At 42.5% G+C, this 20,285-nt stretch overlaps 1 protein-coding gene across 1 annotated transcript in view; it reads right to left on the minus strand.

Annotated features, from left to right (window-relative positions):
- SLC35F1 (solute carrier family 35, member F1) overlaps positions 1-20,285 on the minus strand; it is a gene marked incomplete at its 5' end in the record, with an annotated part of 106,414 nt that overhangs the window by 49,855 nt on the left and 36,274 nt on the right. The window contains one exon of the mRNA XM_010585863.1: positions 2,169-2,296. Within this exon, the coding sequence (XP_010584165.1) occupies positions 2,169-2,296 (128 nt within the window). The remainder of the gene's footprint in view (positions 1-2,168; positions 2,297-20,285) is intronic.

Genomic DNA, 20,285 nt, shown 5'->3' on the forward strand with positions numbered 1-20,285 from the left:
TATTACATTGTCTGGGCACGTTTCAAAGAATTCTCAAACCAAGATTCTGATGGCAGAGTCATTTGTGAATATTTAGCATCAACCTCACATTCAGATTCCTTGAATTCAGTTTTCTTCTGGTTTTGCTTCTTACTCAGCTAAACAAGCTCAGTATTTTCCAATATCACTTTTCAACTATGGAAGAGATATATTCCTAATTAGCTTCGATTCTGCAGAACATTAACTGGTGCTCCTCTATTTTACTGGCTCTAATGTAAACTTCAGGCAAGAAAGGTGTAAAATACACTGAACGCTACCTAGTGTTGCCCAGTTATTTAGAGACAGTGTAAAAAGGGAGTAGGTTTGTTTTCGAACAAGTAGCAATGAAGTATGCAATGATTTCCCAAGACAGACAATTTCCAGTCTCTTAAAAAGGTTTCTAATATTCACTTCTCCACTGAAATGGGAAGAAGATTGATTCTTTTGTGTTTTGTATTTAAATTATACAGGTTGGATCTTTGGAGAAATTGCTACCCTAGCTTTTGTTCACTGCATGTATAATTTTTTAAGGGAGAGTACACTTTCTGATAGCTGCAGTTAAGCTGTTACATAACATAACACATCTAACTGCTTGCGTTAAAGTAAGACTTCGTTATAACTACATTCATTTTACTTAATGACAACTTTTGCACTCAGATCTAGTTATGGAATCCTAAAAATCCTGTACTGGGTTTGTGTGGCAAGGTTTTGGTAGCGAGGGGGCGTACAGGGGTGGCTTCTCTGAGTAGCTGCTGGAAGCTTCCCCCATGTCGGACAGAGCCACCGCCAGCCGGCTCCAAGTCGGACCCATGGCTGGCCAAGGCTGAACCCAGCAGTGACGGTGGTAGCACCTCTGGGGAACAGATTTAAGAAAGAAAAAAAACCTGCGCAATTGCAGCCAGGAGAGGAGTGAGAACATGTAAGAGAAACAGCCCTGCAGACCCCCAGGTCAGTGCAGAAGGAGGGGGAGGAGATGCTCCAGGCGCCGGAGCAGAGATTCCCCTGCGGCCCATGGGGAAGACCCTGGTGAGGCAGGCTGTCCCCCTGCAGCCCAGGGAGGTCCACAGTGGAGCAGATCTCCACCTGCAGCCCGGGGAGGACCCCACGCCGGAGCAGGGGGATGCCCGAAGGAGGCTGTGACCCCGTGGGAAGCCCACACTGGAGCAGGCTCCTGGCAGGACCTGTGGCCCCGTGGGGGACCCACACTGGAGCAGTCTGTTCCTGAAGGACTGCAGCCCACAGGAAGGACCCACGCTGGAGCAGTTCATGAAGAACTGCAGCCCGTGGGAAGGACTCATGTTGGAGAAGTTCATGAAGGACTGTCTCCCATGGGAGGGACCACTTGCCAGAGCAGGGGAAGAGTGAGGGGTCCTCCCCCTGAGGAGGAAGGAGCGGCAGAGACAACGTGTGATGAACTGACCCCCATCCCCATTCCCCATCCCCTTGCGCTGCTGGGGGGAGGAGGGAGAGAATTCAGGAGAGAAGCTGTGCCTGGGAAGAAGGGAAGGGTGCTGGGAAGGTGTTTTAAGATTTAGTTTTTAGTTCTCATTATCCTACTCTGATTTCATTGGTAATAAATTAGACCAATTTTTCCCCAAGTCGAGTCTGTTTTGCCCATGACAGTAATTGGTGAGTGATCTCTCCCTGTCCTTATCTCGACCCATGAGCCCTTTGTTACATTTTCTCTCCCCTGTCCAGCTGAGGAGGGGAGTGATAGAGTGGCTTTGGTGGGCACCTGGCCTCCAGCCAGGGTCAACCCACCACACTTCTGTACTCAGATCTAATTTTGGAATCCTAAAAGAAGTGCCTGTATTTTTTCCAAGTACAATGTAAAGTGAGAAAACCATTTCAGCCCATCTGAAAATATTTCCTTAAAGGACCAAATTAAGTAGATAATGCCATGTGATTATGAATGGTTTAGCACAGGAAAATGAAATGAAAGCCAGTATGGTTTTGTACAGTTTGGAAAATACTGAGTAATAAAAATAGTCCAATATGAAAAAACATGTCTTATGAGACAGCATTAAAAAGTACACAGAAGACAGAGGCAGCGACGAGCTATTAGTGCACTGATGCCAATGGACACTGCACCATTGACCCCATTAGACCTATTATCTTACCACAAAAGGGAAGATCCTTTGAGTCCTTACCTGTACACTAGTAAGAGTGGTGTATTGATAAGCTTTGACTACCAGGTAATTGGCTTCTATATCTATTATCCCCAGGATCATGTACTTCCACCATCTCCTTTTCAAAATTGCCAGCAAGTTTTCTTCTCCTGTGGTAATAAACAAGAAGAATTATGTAACAGAGTTAGGTTTACATGCACAAAATACCTGCCCGTCAAGAGAAATTATCTAGAAGATCCCTCGTATTTACAATATGCAGTTGAAAAGCACCATATATAAAAAGGTACTGCAAGGAGGTGAAAACTAACACACCCTACTTGTCTCGCAGATATTAAAACAGCCAGCTTGGTGAAGTAATATGTGAAGGTCAGATTGTCACTTTGCTTAAGATGTAAACAACGACAGGAAAAACAAGTGCAGCTTGGGCAGACTGTAAATGTTCTTGGTTTTACTTTTATATATACACATATAAAATGCTAAAGAACAGAGCAGTTTATTACATACATGTATACTTTCCTTGCATACTGATAAATGTTGTATCACACATGATGCAAGAGGGTTTTGCCATAGTAGGAGATTTCCAGTATTTGCAAATATGGTGGAATATTAGAGCAGGAGAGTAACAGCATCACCTTTGGGCAGAAATCAGATCCTGTTCCAAGGACGCTTATTACAATCCTAGAGGTTCAAAATATCAGACTTGTTTACAGAAAGGCTGCACTGAGACAAACAGATTTTACGTGACAGGTTGCACTGCTCCCAGGATCAATATCTGAAGGAGGCAGGTTTGCTGCCTTCTACAGAAGCCCTGCCAATCACCCAGTACTTAATTTCCACCACGTGAAGACTGACAGTACAATATGGCCTGCAGATCAAACCCACAACCTTCAAAAGGTCAAAGCATTCCTCACGCTAGGCTAGGGATTATTATTGTTCCCTGCTCCAAAGAAACCAGCTCATTAGTGAGGGTGGGCAAACCTGTTACTTATTTGCATTATAGTAAGCTCCAGACATGATGGGATGCTACTGTGAAAGGGGCCGGACATACCGACTGTGACTGAACGCAGTACGACTGCACGTCTTCAAGAGTTTGTAGCCTAAACTGGGATCCAAGTAGGGTTGACCTGTACTGCCAAGGTACCATAAATGGAATTCGAACTGTCTTGCAAGTTAAAAAAACAAACCCACTGTTCTGAGATTTGTTCGTGTTGCTGCAGCCTTTCTAACTGCCTGTGATCATCAAAACGAGTGGTGGAAAATACAGAAGAAAAGGAACATTATTGTCAATTGCTACCCAAACTTGCCCAGGCTTCCCAATTCTCCCTCACCTTTTTCCTTCATCACGGGTGTGTTCGCTCTCTGGTTCAAACAGACCCAGTGATACATGGGCTGCTGTGCCATCAGAAATGGCAGGCTCTCTATAGCACAGGAGTATCTCAGATCTTATAAGATACAATTACAGAAAAATTGACAATTACTTCAGAAGTTGATTCAGAAATCTTAGATGTTATATCTTGGCCCCACTGAGAGACTTGAATGAGTATTTACCTGAACAAAATATCTGAAATATCTGAATCATCTGACGTTTGTTCATTAACAGATGCTTACATATACACACTTCCAGTGGGATATTATTAGGCAACAACCTAATTATTTATTATGGTGATAATGACACTGAGTGCAAAACTGTAAATGCTAAAAAGCTTTCCTTCTTTCCCTCCCTTCTCTTTTTCTCTTTCTCCTTCTTTCGGTAAGCAGCAGAGAAATAGCAGAAACAAGGTGGTGAGTAGGCTAATTACTTAAGACCCTAAATAAGGAGTCAGTACATTAAACCATGCCACACTTTCCTGTTACCATCGACTCGCAGGAGAACTCATGAAAAAGAAAATCCCACCTTTCAGGCATGAATTATGACTACATTTATGTATTTGTTATGATGATTTGAGCATGCAGAAAGAGGAATATTTTAGATCTTATTTTTTAATACATTTAGGAAGGTATTTTCAAAAAAGCATTTGAGATTAGATGTCCTAATTCCTACTAAAATCAGTGTAAAACATGCAGATAAGTCCTTTCCAGGTACCGAAAATATATCTCTAATTTTTATGCTGCCCAGACAATACCTTTAAAACACCAACTGGAAAACATCAATGCAATGGAATGGCATGGTTAACATTTCAGAGTGATTTTTCGTTTCAACTGTAAAGAGAAAGTTTAAAATCAAAGACATCAAACTGCAGTCTCTGTTCCAATAGCAAAAATCCCACCTGGATCTGGTTTTGTTACAGGAGGACCTTGGTGGTACCTACAAAGCAGGAGGAAGCAGCAGGCTCAAGAACTGCACTGGCATTAGGTTGCCTGAGCAAGGACACACCTCAAGGATCTTTTGGTGTCTTTGGTTTGCCAGTGCTTGCTTTCTTCAGCTTCAATTTCCAAGCACAGGTCACTGTACTGCTCAGATGTGGCCAAATAAGATAGCTTTAAAAACGAATGTATGGCCATGACTTCTGACTAATGGGTAAAGTCAGAGTTTCCAGAGATGGAGATTAAATCTTCTACAATTTTAACTGACATACACGCTTCTCTCTTTTGCTTTCTCAATCCTTTCTTTGTTAATGACAGAAATAAGAAAAATATTTGGCAAGTGGTATTTTATCTTTGATATACAGCTCTGAGAAACTCCAAAGTGCAAAAGACCAGTTTCAGCTGAGAAGGTTGGGCAAAGCAAAAAGCAACGCTGAAATGAATTTATGCAGGCACTGTACAGCTCTGATGAACACTGGTTTAGCTTCACAGCAAGTGTCTTCGTCTTGCCCAGTGGAAAGCAGAGAGATGTATAAAATAGAGAATTTGTTCCCAGAAAAAAATCTTGTGCGGGAGCTGCAACTTTCTCTGTGGAATGTACTTAGTCTTCGCTTCCCCTCACTTGCTGCATCTCCTGTTACTTAGTGTGTAAGAAAGGTCTGGCTTCTGACCAGGGTCCCTCTGCCCACATTATTGTTATCGTTTGTCATTAACATATCAGTTGTGCAGATCTACAAGCATTAGCAGAACTGACAGACCCCATTTGAGGGTATATCTGAGCAAAAAGCAATGCATGTTTAACATTGTTAATCTGGGGACTGTTATTTCTTTGGCATTGTCATCACAACTCAGCAAGGAATGAAACCCTTCTAAAGTGGGAGACTTTCTGGGGAGAAGGGCAGGAGAAAGAAGATGATCATCTGCAGTGAGTGTCGGTCCAATGCTACGGACAATCAAGGAAGAGGCAGGGGGAATCCTGGTTTTGACATGGGCCTGAAATAAAGCCACCATATTCAAATGTCACATTTTTGCAAGAGTGCCCCAGTAGAAAGCAACAGTGGAAGGCAGCCTGGAGAAGGCGTGGGCTGCCAGCAGGACAGGACCTCTGGCCAGCAATCACAGATGGCATCCTCAGGGAATTCAGACAAGGAGAAGGGAAATGGGAGTTGGGGAGGTAAGTGGGAAGCCTTACCTTAACTGGGGGAGACTAAAATGAGAAGCAGAGGGAATCAAGAGCTTCATTCAAAAGTCTACATCCTGAACAGAAATAAACATCACCTTTGCATAAAAACAAAGTGGGGGGAAAAATATCACACTTAGTTAGGAACAAAACAAAAAGAGACAATCTGGTTTTTTTTATTTTCCTTGATGACAACTCAAAACAAACTAATTATGCAGGTCTTTTGAGTTGTAAGCTTTGTAGGCCAGAAGGACTGAATGTAGATGCCTACACCTGAACTAGCTGGTAAGGCATTTTTAAGGCTTTTTTCACCTAACGTATTCCAGGTGAATTGTTTAGGATGAGATAATCAGTGTTTTGAAAATAAACATCTCTCCCACTGAATGTAAAGGGAAGAGAGATTATGTCAGGTCGTGTGTGTTTGTTATTATCTCAATAGGACCGTGACTAAGGCTTCCAGCCAGTCATATAAACAAATATTAAACCATGAAGTGTTCAGGTTAGCTAAAAGGCAACATCTCCAGTGAGCCAAAGCACATATTGATGTCGGTGAACATGCATATGTGAGTGCACACAGCAATGCCATCTTCAGACACTGCCATCTTTTGATGGAGATGCCCTTTCAGAAAACAAACCCCTAATTTCTGTCAGCGTTTGAGCTTTTGAAAATGTAAGCTTTCATATTCAGTCTAATCCAAATGCAATGTAGATTTAAAATCAAATTGCATGTTAAGAATGTTTTGAGATTCAGAAGTCTAACATACTGTTAACACAGAGAAATACAAGCCCCCTTTCTTTGCCCTTTCCAGAAGGATAGGTTTAGGTTTTATGTTTTTTACTAATTTTGCAGTGGGACGCACGCTTGACAGATATATCTAGAGGAACTCTCAGTGTTTGGAAAAATGCTACAGCTTTGCCTCTGCTGGCTCAAATTAAAAATCAACAAATAAGCTGCTTGGTAGAAGAGATGATTTTACATCATATAATAAGGTTTTACCCCTGGGGGTTACAAAATTAAAAATAAATTAGTGAGAAAATTAAAAGAGGCTTTAGCTGTGCAGTGTCTACCAAAAATACATATATACATGTGCAAAACCCTTTTCACATTCACCCACGCAGCCACAGAGGTACAATAAAAAAACCCCAACAGCCATTAAGACAGCAAATTCCCAATTATTTGTGTATGGGCTTGGGACACAGGTAGAATAACAGCACTGCTAGACCAGAAAATAAGCATATTGCTTCTCTTTCATCCACTGCAGTCTCTCTCTTTTAATTCAGATGACAACTTGTTATTTAGATCAAGATCATCAAAGGAGCTGCGCTCTCCTTCTGCTTTATAGAGCTCAGCAGAAGGGATCTAAACACGTGCAGGAGAATTGCAGGGGGGAAGGCAGCGTGGAGAGGGAGGGCTGCCGGGAACGCTGGACCGTAGTGCCAGAGACAAGTGCTGCATGGTACAGAAGCAAAAGTCTCACAGAGGATGAAGATTATGCCAGAATTTACTTGTTATCACTTTCTTTGAAAAAAAAAAAGAATCTCAGTTACAAAGCACAATTACAGGATAATTGTTTCATTTTCACCCGTTACAGCAAGTCTTGCAGATACAGAACTTCACCAGTACCAAACGTTGCTTCTCTACAGCCTTTGAAGTCATCCAGCCCTGCCGCAGGACCAGGGGAAGGAGGCAGTCAAATGGGGTAACACTGTGTAGGGGTAACACAGATCTCTCTATTACTACGCCAAGAGGCTCCCATGCCTGAAAGATTAAAACTTTGCTTGTCTCCTGCTTGGTGAAGTTGCTGGTTCAGGGGACTTAAAGCCTGTCATAGAAGGTTTTCAGCTCTCCACAAAGCTCACGAGAACTGTCCCTCTCCTGTGTGGCTTTAAATCCTCTGACCCCAAATGGGTTATCTCCTCATATCTGTTTGTATTACTGATGACTACTTTATGGTAATACTGTTGCCTAAAGGCAAAACACCACCACTGCTTAATTATTTACACAATAATGTTGTCTTACAGGAACGCTCCTCCACCCTGGCTTCACAAAACACCTGAATATACTCTGTTCACCTTACAGATGACTGCTTATAAGCTGCACTGCTTTTGTCCTATGCTACCTTTTCAGTAAGCCTTTTGGGAGGCTAGATAATCTCAGCTCCTTTTGCCTCCTCAGAACATCTGATCTTATCCAACCTGATCTTATCCAGAGCTCCCTTCTGCTTCCTCTGCTGCAGTGGGAAAACTGCGTAACCCACAGACGTGCTGGTGGTGAAAGACCCTCGTGCCCCGCTGCGGGCGCCCGCCGTGCTCTCCAGATGCTGGCCACGCGTTCCTGATGCTTGCCCTTGTGCCAGCACTGATGCTTCTGGTGAACCAGGGCACAGAACTGCCTGGAAACAAAGATTTGGGGTTTTCTGGTCAATTTTCAGACCGTGTCCCGAGCAGTCTGTGACCAAATTAATGTTAGTCCTGTGGGAGGTGAGAACCGAGAGCGGATCCAGGCAAGGGACAACTATCCCCTTCTCTGACACAGGCTGAATCGTGCACGCGTCCTACCCGCCCCGGGGTGAGGGCAGTCATTGAACAGACCCAGCACCACCCTTGCTGCGGATATGCAGCGTACAGCGAGGCTGCAGGTCGTCCTGCCGCGCGCGTGGAAGCAAACCTGCAAGGGGTCATGCTGCTGAGGTGGAACGCGGTCCCAGGACACGAGCTGGCGCGCACACCTCGCTGGGGGTGAGCTATGTCACGGCAATGTGTCTTTGCCTTCTTAGGAAGGAAATCTTATGTACCAGTCACAGTCAACAGGATTTTTCAGTTTTGAAAGGGTTCTATTTGTTTTCGTTGTCTGTTTCAACTCCGTAGTGTTTGACCATCTACCTATCATACTAACATTTATTTGGCTGGCACTTTGGAAAAAGGTACTTTATATAACCTTTGATCTCCAGATTATCACAGGAGTAACACAAACTGAAGGTAAGGTTTGTATCCTTCTGTCTGCTGCTTTTGTCATTTTGAGCCTCCTCTTTTCTATAATATGCTTAGCCTATTAACATGACATAACATAGCTTTCCAGTTACTAAATTACAAGCTCATCTGAAGTAATTAGACTTGTTATTTCCTTTTAGAGATTTTGCAGATCAGTCTGGTTTGACCCTGCATGTAAATCGTAACAGCTGAAGTCAGATCTAGGAATTTGAACATGCATTTTCATAAAATATGAAAGGATTAATTGCCGGTGCCTTGATTTTGATCCAGCCTAAGCTCTGTGGCTAGATCTGATAATCTTCAGATGTCTTCTTATTTCATGAGATTACTGCTCATACAATTTACTTTTAAGAGTAAATTACAACTAAAACTGCAACAATAAAGTAGCTGGCGATTTTGCAGAAGCCTCAGTTTCTCTCTACCTGCCTGCCCACTAGATTATATACGTATAGTTTTTCCCTAGGTGGCAGATACAATCCTGTATGTTATTGCCATAGGTTACTGCGAGAAACAGAGCACGTCAAGAACCATGTAAGACCTGAAGAAACCTCTGAACAGTGCACTGCTTCAAAAAATCAGACCTCTAAACTCCCAGCCCTTTAAAATGTCAAGATAAAAAACACTGTGATGCCTAGCACACAAATTTTTCATTTAAGTTGTTTTATCTCCCAGCCTAAACTTGGGTAAGCACCTTTCTTGAAATGGCAGATGGTGTCCTGGGAGAAGTACTTGCACCTCTGTAATGCAGAGGGACATGAGCACATCGAGAAGCCGGAGCCTTCCCTCAAACCCGAGATTTGATTATATCCTTAGGTCTTCATGCATGAAATTTTCAAAATTGATTTCTGATCTACAGTACTCTCAGATTTAAGTTACCTCTGAGCTAATACTGTAGTATCCCAGCTTTTAGGGTTAAACCTGGCTCACTCTCACACACATCTACTTCAAAACAGGCAGTTGGACTAGATGATCATTGTAGGTCCCTTCCAACCAAAATATTCTATTCTATTCTAAACCAATCCTGTTCCTTTACTCTGTAAGCTCTGCAGTCAGGCTCTTTTTTCATTCTTTATCCTATTTTATCTAGTATGAAGCTACTTACAGCACTGCAAAGAAAGGTTTTCAGAAGAAAAAAAAAAAATCTCATTTTCAAATTTACCAGAGTGTTAGTGAAATTAAAGAAATCTGTATATATGTCTGTGTATCATTTATAAATGTGTAATTTGCATGAATAATTTATCCTCCTGGATAATCTTGGGCATGTTAATCATATTCACAAGACTTACTTAAAGTCAAATAATCTTAAAAGAAATAATGTTCATTGTTTAAGGCAGAGGAATCAGTTAGGGTGCATGAGCTTTTTTTTTTTTTCCCTTTCATCAGCTCATTACAAAAAGTTGGTCCAGCCACCTACCACATTTTTTCCCCCAGCAGACAGATATGAATAATGAATTATCTACTTATTATTCGTGATTCCTATAAAGTATATTCCCCAAAGCATGACATTTGCCCGAGATAGTAAAAAAAAAAAAAAAGACACAATGCAAATTGTCATTACTATTAACCACCCATAGATCAAACAGATCCAACTGAAGCTGAATTTCTAGCCTTGTCTTTAGAAGACAAAAAGAAGAGGATAAGGAAGTCAAGGAGTGTGTATCTTTCTCTGTTCCCCATCAATAACTTCTGAACACACTGATCCAATTTAAATCTAATCTGACACAGACAGAGTGCAAAGACACTAGTTCCTATAGGTTTATCGTGAATAGGTAACTGAGCAGGAGAGAGAAAACCTAACATTGCTGCCACTAAGTATAGGCTTGGAGGTGAACTCACTACTCATTAGACACCAGAGTCTGGACTCTGCGTCTTCTTGGGCACCAGTTCATTCAACAAGAGACATAAATCCCTAAGAGATCAGGCGATGCCGGTTCTGGGGCTCACCGAACCACTACCTAGTAGCAGCTGCTGGCATGAAATACAAGCCAGGACTGTATAGAATATGTGGTAAGCATGACGGAGAACCTGCTTTCTACAGGCTATGAAACGTAAAGATATCTACGAAGGAAGAAATCTGTCTGCTGATGACTACTAAGAGGATAGTACTATTCAGATGAAAAAGGCTACTGGTTAATAACTGAAAATGGGAGTCTTGTCTCTTGTGGTATGAACACTAAGGGCGCATATGCACTCCTATACTGTGTACTGTGGCAATTCTTGTTAGTCTAGCAAGAACTAAACTAACATTTAAAAGGACATTTTCAAGTAGAATAAGATGGGAAGCTGCTGCTAAAGAAGCACTGCTGGCAGAATTAAAACTTTACCTGGAGTCAGTAGCGTTAACTAAAAATGTATAAAATCCCAATACCCAGCATTATTTCACGTCATTGCCCAGGGCCAAGGGGAGAGCTGAAGAGTTCAGAATACATTAGGGCTGGCTGGCTCAAGATAAATATGGCTTTACAGATGCTCCATGATCTCTAGAGGTACTTCAGTATTCTTCTGTGTTAAAAGGCTGCAAACATGCACTCGGTCCTCTTGGAGTATCTATTTGTGGTAGCAGCCGTGGGAAAAGCTAGCAGAGTTATTCCCCTTCTGGGACTTTCCTCACACCGCTGTTGGTGAACTGGAATAAGGTTTGCTAAACTTCCAAATTAAATACTAAATATTATCCCTGGAGGAATATAGAAGCTTTGGGAATGTGTCGCCGTCATGGGCTATAGTAAAAGCCTAACATCAGAACAACCACAGATGATTCAAGAAATGCCACTAATTACACACGAAGCAGAAAGTGTAGGAGCTGCCACTTGGTTAAAGCAATTGTGGGGCCGGTCCAGGACACTTCTAGTCTCCATGGTGACCCACAGCAGAAGCTCAAGGGAAGCATGCAAGACGCACCAACCCATTGTGGCTCCTTCATTGTTGGCCACAGCACGAGCACCTTGTTTTATGCATGGCAGTAATTCCAAAAGGCATGAGTAAACCCAGTTAAGAATAGAGAAAATGCAGGCATGAGCACATAGAAATATGTGAAACACAATGGCTTCAAATAACATGCAGAGCTGGTGCATTCAATAATTTGCCTATTTCATGATACTTTCAGGAATCATACACACCAGAAATCTCAATGTTGCACCTATAATGCTCAAAAGTACTTAAAAAACCCCGTTTATATCCTTTACAGCATGACTACTGATGTATGTTACTAAAAGCATAAAACATCACTGAACCATGCTAATTAATTGGCATAAGGCATCACATAGCTACCTATTTATAGGCAATTCTGCTGAAGAAACTGGCTATTCATTATTACTAATCCTGAATGAGTTACCCAGAATGACCATTAAGACTAGAAATCAGGCCGGATTTTTTTTGGATGACGAGTTGTTTGGATCAGGTGATGTTTTGTTGCCAACCTGTTGTGTACCTAAGACAATGGGGTCTCGATGTGACCTTTGGAAATTTAGCAATATTAGCATCAGACAAATAGGCCAGCATTATATATCCGTATTATATCTACATAAAGTATCAAGCAATCTGGGAGACAACAGGAGTGATGGAGAGAAGCCCTCCATCCTGGGTAGTCACCGGGCATGCAATGCACTCCCTTCCTCCTGAGCTGCCAGAACTGGGCTAGAAAAACTTCGCAATGGAGCCAGGTGTCTAGCATTTCTGACAAGAAAAATACAAATTTTCCATGATTCAAACTCTGTAACAAGACAACTTATAGGTTTATGAAGCACCTCTAGCACACGTATAGTCAGAGTAGTACATTTTTGTGTATTTTTGCCAGCTTTCACAAGCGCAGTTGTCAGGATTAGCACCTAAGTACAGTCATACCCAGAAAGGTGGAGAGCTGCTCAAGCTGGTGCAATACAGTTCAGACATTGTTTTGCTCTAGGTAGAACATTAAACATTAATTAATGCTCAGTGTGTACCAGCTTAGCTTCAGTAAATTGGTCAAAGCAGCTTTGTAGCAAGGACTGAACCTCACCCGGTCTTGTTTTTTGAGCAAAATAATGACTGGCATACAAAGTGATAACAAAGACCTACAGACAAAGGAAATTTTGTGTCCCTGCCTAGTGTAGTCTTAAGCTAGACTATGAAGTCTGAAAAATACAGAATCTAATTATTGTAGCTGTGCAACTGAAATAATGAGGAATTTGAGACTGGGACTGATAAGCAGTTAGATGCTATGCTAGCAAGCTGGAGGTCTGCAGTCCTCCAAAAGTCTGGCAAAAATTACCTGCAGTGCGATGCACAAACTGAGAGATATTCAGTCAGTGCTATTATAATGTGAATTATGCATCTACTGCTACTGATGACTGGAGATTGTGTGCATGCTTAAGGTATTGAAACAGGAATTAATGGAAGATAACATGTATTATCTTTCCGTGGTAGAAGGTGATCATCAATAAAAGTATGATAGAGAAATCCAGGATCTCATCAAATATATACAATAAAAAGTCATAGTTTAGATCCTCAGGTATCATGTAGCAGGAGAGCTAATGCCACTGTGCTGCTGTTTAATCAATGAAAGACTAGTATTACACTTGCTATACTACCGTAATAAGAGAAACTCCAGTAATTCATCCAATATGAAACTGAACTGTGCATCTTGGAAAAGCCAAGGGGGGTTTTAGGAAGAACTGGTGCTAGGGGCAGAATCTGGAGCCAGCACGTAAGCAGGTGCTGCCCAGAACCATGGTTTGGTGCCCACTGGGGTCCAGTCCCAGGAGAGCTGGGAGTCCTGGGAGGGCAAGAAGAGATCAGTGGGTTGGCAGCTGCTGGAAGAAGCAGCCAATCCCCCCATTTTAGCTTCAGGATAAATGCAAGTAAATCACAATGGTGTATTAAGATCCCTCCTGAAATAATCAGCACTTGGTGTTTGTCACCACCGCAAGTCTCGGTCATTTTCTGTAAACTCTCCTGTAACATGCGGTACTGCATCACACGGTGCTCAGCAGGGTGCCCCGAAAGTTAAACATCTTCCACTCCTCCCCACCAAGAATTCAAGAGAACGCGTAGCTGAAAACACTGCTGAGCGGTACGCAAACCTGACACAGTAGCTGTGAGGAGTAACTGCTCCTCTCTTGATCGCAGCTGATTGCCACAAAACTCAAAAAATCTCCAGCAATAAAAAGCAGTGGTACTCGCAATGAGCAACCTTATTACAGAATAGCATTTCCTTTACATGAATCCTGATTTATAAGCAAATTGCTGAATACCTCACTGGCGTTTATCCTACCGTGTTGCCTGTGCTTTAACAGTAATTGACACAGTAGCTTTTCTGCAACGTTGAGAAATAACAGCTAATTAGAAATATGCCCAAGTCCTTTTTTAGGAGAGGAGGTACTAATGTGTTAGGAAGATATTCTGGCTGATAACTGCAACATGAAGTTCTGTACTGCGAAACTGCAGGGTTAGAGTAAGAGGAACTTGCATCACGTGCAATTAATATCCAAGCAGAAACTCCATCAGTTGATGAGGTATCCAACCATTAATGCATGAATTATGACCATGTATCACAACTACAGGATGCCCCCTTACACATCCAGCTGGTTAGTTACACCAACAAAACCTTTACTGTCTTACCATCTACCATTTTGTTCAGGAGCACATCTTCCTATGCTTACAAGCATGCATATCTCACTCAGACGCTACTGATATTCTTCAACAATTTCATCGATCCAGTTGTAAGAGAGTCATCGTTTTTCTCCCTTTCCCCCATTCCACAGTGGAAGCCCAGGGGCAGTTCAGTCATGCAACAAATGTTCAGCACGTGAAAGAGAGGGAGTCAATGCACCTTCCGAGCACAAGCTGCTGATAAAAGCCACAGAACACTGAGGGTTGCAAAGCCCAGAGAGAGAGTATTTTTGATATTTTGTACATGAGACTGTTGTACTGATGCATCCAATGCTGAGCAGTGCATCAGCACAATGCTTCAAGAAGAGGAAACCATCCCAAAAGTAGGGCTCATCACCATACTAATCCCATTTCTTCAGAAAACTCATCAGCACAGGCACAATGAAGGTATAACACACAAGACCAGGCAGTCAGAAAGCCTGAGCAGGCTGTCCGACCCTCTCAGAGAAAAGATGTTACCTCAGTTTCAGTGGGGAAGACTCAAACTTCGTCATAAAGGCCATGATGGCTAAGTATGAAATCTTGTTTGCCAGCAACAGTAAAACAGCCCCAGACTGTGAGAGAAGTAGAATAATAAGCTTTCAGAAGTAGAATAATAATGCAGTTAATATGATAATTCCCATAAAACACTGGGTGGCATCTAGCATCAAGAAAACCTTCTTCTTGTAAAGAAAACCTGGATGGATTTTTTAAACGGAAGACAGTTCACAGGTGATGAACTTGCACGTGAACTTGACGGGAAAAGGAGGTAGTAGCTGCTGCTGATCCCTGAAATATAGAAGGGAAAACCAAGGGTTCTGTAACCCCATCAACCGAGAATGAAGGCACCACTGAATATCCCATAACTGTTCCCATTCTTTGATACTTAAATACACAGTCATAATATTTTAGAATGATGACCTTAATTTTCTGCAGCCATTTGTCCAGGGAGCGCAGCCTGGGTGAGGATGAGTTACACCTGCTTTGTCTGGTGTGGTAACGGTTCCGTGAAGCGCACGACAGCAGAGAGGCAGGGCTCCCCACGGTGTGGAGACAGCACTGGGGGTCTCCAGCTTACATCCTCTAGAACAGATCTGTAAATTGTGAAATGCATTCCTGCTGTGAAGGCTAGGCCCTTTCAGCCAACTTTACCGCCGACAGTAAGACGAGCTATGTAAGGTGAGCACAGGTTTCAGGTGAAATTTATGCAGGGCAGCCCAGGTGAATTAGATCCTTGGGATATTCACAGTTGTGGGTTTCTAGCTGCAAGCACCAGGCTGAACTCTTCTAGTGAGAAAGTGCCAAAAGGCAATTAATATTTGATGGCATAAAATTCTGCATGCCAGACAGATGGCAAAGGAAGAGAAAGAAAGTAGCACTTGGACATAACTATGCTGCTTGGAAATACGCATTCACCTGTTAAAACCATACATGCAGTGCCTGCATAGGAATGGGTGCTTATCCACTTTGCTAGCAGTGACATTGGGCTTATGCAAGAAGTAGAAACAACCTATAAAGATCTGTGAGCCCCCGTGATTTATAGGCTGATCATGAGATCTCTATCAATCCCCAAGCAAGTATTGTAGCTGACAAGTAGCCACAAGTGCACCAGTAGGAGTTCAAAAAGCCCTTCTTTTTATTTTGTTTTCCTGCTCTCCATTCCTCTCACTCTCATGATTTTCATGGAGAACCACAGACAGCCTTTCCATGATCTTATGGAGTGGATCAATTTATCATTATGCTCTTTACCATCTTCCATGCGTATGCAATAACACACGCATATTGTCAGTAATTTCAGCCTGGCAATATTCAGCATTTGCATAAAAGATCTCTGCTACTCCTAAGTCAGCTAGAAGACAACTTCAATGGGATGATTTAGGCCTGTTTATGGCATTAGTAACAATTTATTTTGGTTTTAGGCATATAGATTTAGCTTTGTTTTCTATATAGGAGTAAGTAACAAGCCATTTTTAGTTTGAAAAATGGAAACGATCAGTGCTGTCTTGTGTTGTGACAGTAAAAGACTACAGAGCTCTCTTGACAACCTCTCCTTCCATTTTTCAGTCTCTCCTTACGCCCTGCTCTATTTAATGTTGCTGAAGAGGAATGTATAATATTTGGGCATAAAAATACACAAATCCTCCTTTGGGAGATGATGTTCCTCTGGATACAACAGGTCAGTATAGTTCATCTACATTAGGACCACGGTATTATATGATTACATATCTCACCTTTACATTGGTATCCAACACACCCATTATCATCCTGGAAAAATAGCTTTACACAAACAAGCAAACAAACAAACTCCTCCAGTATGTTAGCCTAGGAAAGCATACCCTAACAGATGAGCAAGCTATACATAAACATGTATGTCATAACCATACCCACTCAGATTTATGCCCTGGAACTTACACGCCACACAAACAATACCATATGCAGATATTTTCTTGTATGCTAGTTTAGTCAAGATATTGAAATACATAGGCTCATCTACTGCCAAATTCTGAGTTTCTTACATACGTATGATCCATAATAACTATTCAGGTCTGCTGTGATCTGTCTTACACATCTCCTCTAAAAAATTCCTGCTTCAAAAGAAATGATTGCATTTATAATTGCTTATCAGTTTACATAATTTGCAAATAGGGAAGGCTGAAAAAGTCTTTCTGGGATTCAGACTTCTGCATCAATTTTACCAGTAAAAAAGCAATAAAATTTGCTTAGACAAAATGAACATTTTTTATGAAAATTGAATAGTATCTCCAGTGAGGAGAAAATATAAAAATGTTTGCATTAGAATTCTCATATATTTGTTTTAGCAAGGTTGAGATTTCATTTTGATTTTTAGTGAATTAATTTCTCATGTTTTTATTATTTACATACTTTTTAATTATTTCATAGGTCAGGAGAAGCAATGTGAACTGATGGATTCGTCTGCTACTTGTGATAGATAATATAGCAATATAATAGTTGAAATACTTAGTATTTTTGTCACATGATTTTTTTTAATAAATCACAGAATAAATAGAGACACTTTGATGTAGAAAAGAAGATAAGCTTCCCTTAAGAGGTATGAAAATAAACTAAAATGAAATAAAATAATATTGCAGCTAATTATTAGTCACCACATACAAAGTATATTCTGAGATGTGGCTTTCCATTCTCGGCTCTTGCTTCAAACCTTCTGCCTTACAGTGTGCAGTCTTCTGTCAGAAGAAAGGGCTAAGGCAGATGGCTTCACCTGGACAGGAAGGTTATCATTCACAACATTATTTTTTATCATCTTACTCTGTGATATCATGTATATCTTTACCTATTGCAAGTATAGTGTTAGGTAAAGAATTAAGAGTAAATATTGGAAAGGACCCTCTTTTCAAAGTGGGTTTGATACCAACAGGCATTTAACAGCTCTTGCAGTCAGAGTATTTTGTGAGCTGGAAACACACACGCAGATGTTTCCAAGTGTTGGCTTGATTTGCGTTCTGGAAAACTCCAGCATTCAAATGCAAAATATGCCCCCCAATAATTATGCATGCTCTCTCCCTCTTTTTCCTGTGCACCTCGCATACTACTCTCCCCCTTTGTGCTTTTTCCCCTACGTGCCCGCTGCACCTTTACCTTTGCTTTTCCAACCTATTTTGCTAGACTCAAATATGAACGTATCCTATATCCACATGCCCGCCCTTGTGCTCAGCCTGAAGCCATTCAGGCGAGCACCTTCCACCACGCCGCCGTTCGACCCTGTCCCGCGAGCGGCACCAGCCTCGAGCCGGACATTTTACCGTCTGGGTCAGGAGCTGGCACGTGGCTTTATGCTCACGCTCACACACCCCGCAGATTTACCTGCCTCCAACAGAAGAGAGCAGGACCAGCTGCATCCAGCTTCTACAAGAAAAGCAGGATCTCCCCTTGCTTCCGAAAGGGGAAAGCAGCCACTGAGCTTCTCATCCAACGGACTATGAGCTTCTCATTCAAGGGACTAAATGCAACGAGTACATGGCCGCACATGGTTTCATGCAAATATTTATTTTCCTCCTAGTCCCCGCCGAAATAATTTCAGATTCGAGCGCTTTGTCCTTCAACAGAAGATAGCAGGAATTATGCTGAGCACTAGCTGGCATTAACAGTAACGACGGATTACGCCCCGCACGATGCAATTACTCGTTCGATCCTCCGCATGCCGTACACGGACACGCACCAACAAGAGCAATACGGGCACAGTTACTCACCCAAAGAAAACGAGCACAACCTGCTTCAGTTTCAGTACTTCTGTAATTCTAACTCTCAGCTACCAGATTTGAATCATTTAGTTGATGTTTTTGTCTCTCCCTCCCAAGACTAGCTGTAACAGCCGTCTCTTCTCTTGGCCGGCGCTCGTCTGAGTAGCTGCCGTTGGGAGACAGGGAGGAGCGAGTGCGTATGTACCTCTGTGTGCACGCACGTACGGGTTAGCACAAGCGTATTTCTGGTGAAGGAGCCCTTCACACACGTAACGCTGAGGGCGTCTTCACATTTTGTCCTCTTCCATCCTCCTAAAACGACACTCATTCCTGGAACACGTCTCGGTGCAGCGCAGACGCAGCAGAGGAGTGCAGCGACAGACCACACTCCGAACCCTCTTCCAGCCGCCGCTCCCTCCTGCGTCCCTCTTTCCTCCCCTCGCTGCCACGCAGCTGATCATCTCTCCTCTGACACTTGACAACAATTCAGGGCCCTTCCCAAAAATCAATTAAAAAAATGAATTCCAGCCAGCAGGGGTCAAATGACTCAGCTACTCATAATATCTTTAGCACCCGGAGCGCCGCAAAGGCTCTGGCTCATCTGTCACCCCTATCTTCCTCAGCAATGCTGCTGCTCTTGAAAGTCAGAGAGAGATACCCTTAGCCCAAGCAATAAACTCAACACAAAAATTAGGATTTTGGTATGTCATTTTAAGGGCTACTTTAGAGATACATGTGTTTACTTTCACCCCACTGCAAAATACCAGTAAGTGCTTAAAGAGCACGGTACAGGACTGGACAATATCCCTTCCATCACAAGCCTGCCTCTCCCTCGTCTGTAGAAGAGAAAATGTAAGCTGAAAAAGAAACTGCAAGACTAAGGAGTTGCAGCTGGGACTGGAGCTGGGGGCATCAAGTGGAGAGAAAACTCCTGCATAACCATGGGAGTACCCACACACTAACCCAGCACGCCTGCAGTATTTTTATTCTTTACATTTCTACTTCAGTAAAAGATAGTGGGTTTTCCCTTTCCCTTAATCGCTGTTTCATGCTGTAGCATGGAAACCTGGGGTTTCACACACAAACTTTATTTAGATGGGAGTGAAAGGAGGCGAAGGATAGCGCCTGTGATCTGAAAGGTGACTGGAGCGGTAACTATACAGCGAGAATTGAAGAACTACATTTTAAACACCGCAGCATATTAATACCACTACCTTCAGTTGAACCACACTCTAATTTCACCTTACTAGGTGAATGCAAGCTTTCATATCTAACTATTCCTGTTTTGCAACCGTGCTTTTCTTGAGGCCAATCTGGACGTGAGGAAAATGAGCAGGAGGGAGCTCCGATTCCCAGGCTGACAATCTGAAAAGTAAAAATTGCTTGTTATATGGGTCTGAGAAATCCTGATTGGGGAAATGCATGTAACGAAACCTCCTGACAGGTGAATTTCTCAGATCATCTCTCTTATTAGTATTTGACAAAACATATTCCAATTTTCCCTTTGCCGTGGTTTGGTGTCTTCTCACGCAACACCTGTCCCTGTGGAAATCTGTCCCTCCTGGTTTTCCAGCAGTGACTGCCTGAAAAGACTATCAACCTGAAGCCTTTCACTCACGGAGGGTTAGAAAAGTTTTTCTGCTATTTCCTGCAATAGGTGGAGCTTCTGATACCAGGTTGCCAGCCCAGTGCACACTCTGACAAGGGTTTGCTCCGCAAGTCTCCTGCTCTTCCCCCCTGCAGGTCCCACCGCTGCCAGTCTGCTGGAGCTGCCTGGCTCCGTGCTCCGTGAGACTCCTCTCCCATTGACTCCCCCCC

This window comes from Haliaeetus leucocephalus, unplaced genomic scaffold (assembly GCF_000737465.1).
Source record: "Haliaeetus leucocephalus isolate CR32 unplaced genomic scaffold, Haliaeetus_leucocephalus-4.0 Scaffold130, whole genome shotgun sequence".
Classification (NCBI taxonomy): Eukaryota; Metazoa; Chordata; class Aves; order Accipitriformes; family Accipitridae; genus Haliaeetus; species Haliaeetus leucocephalus.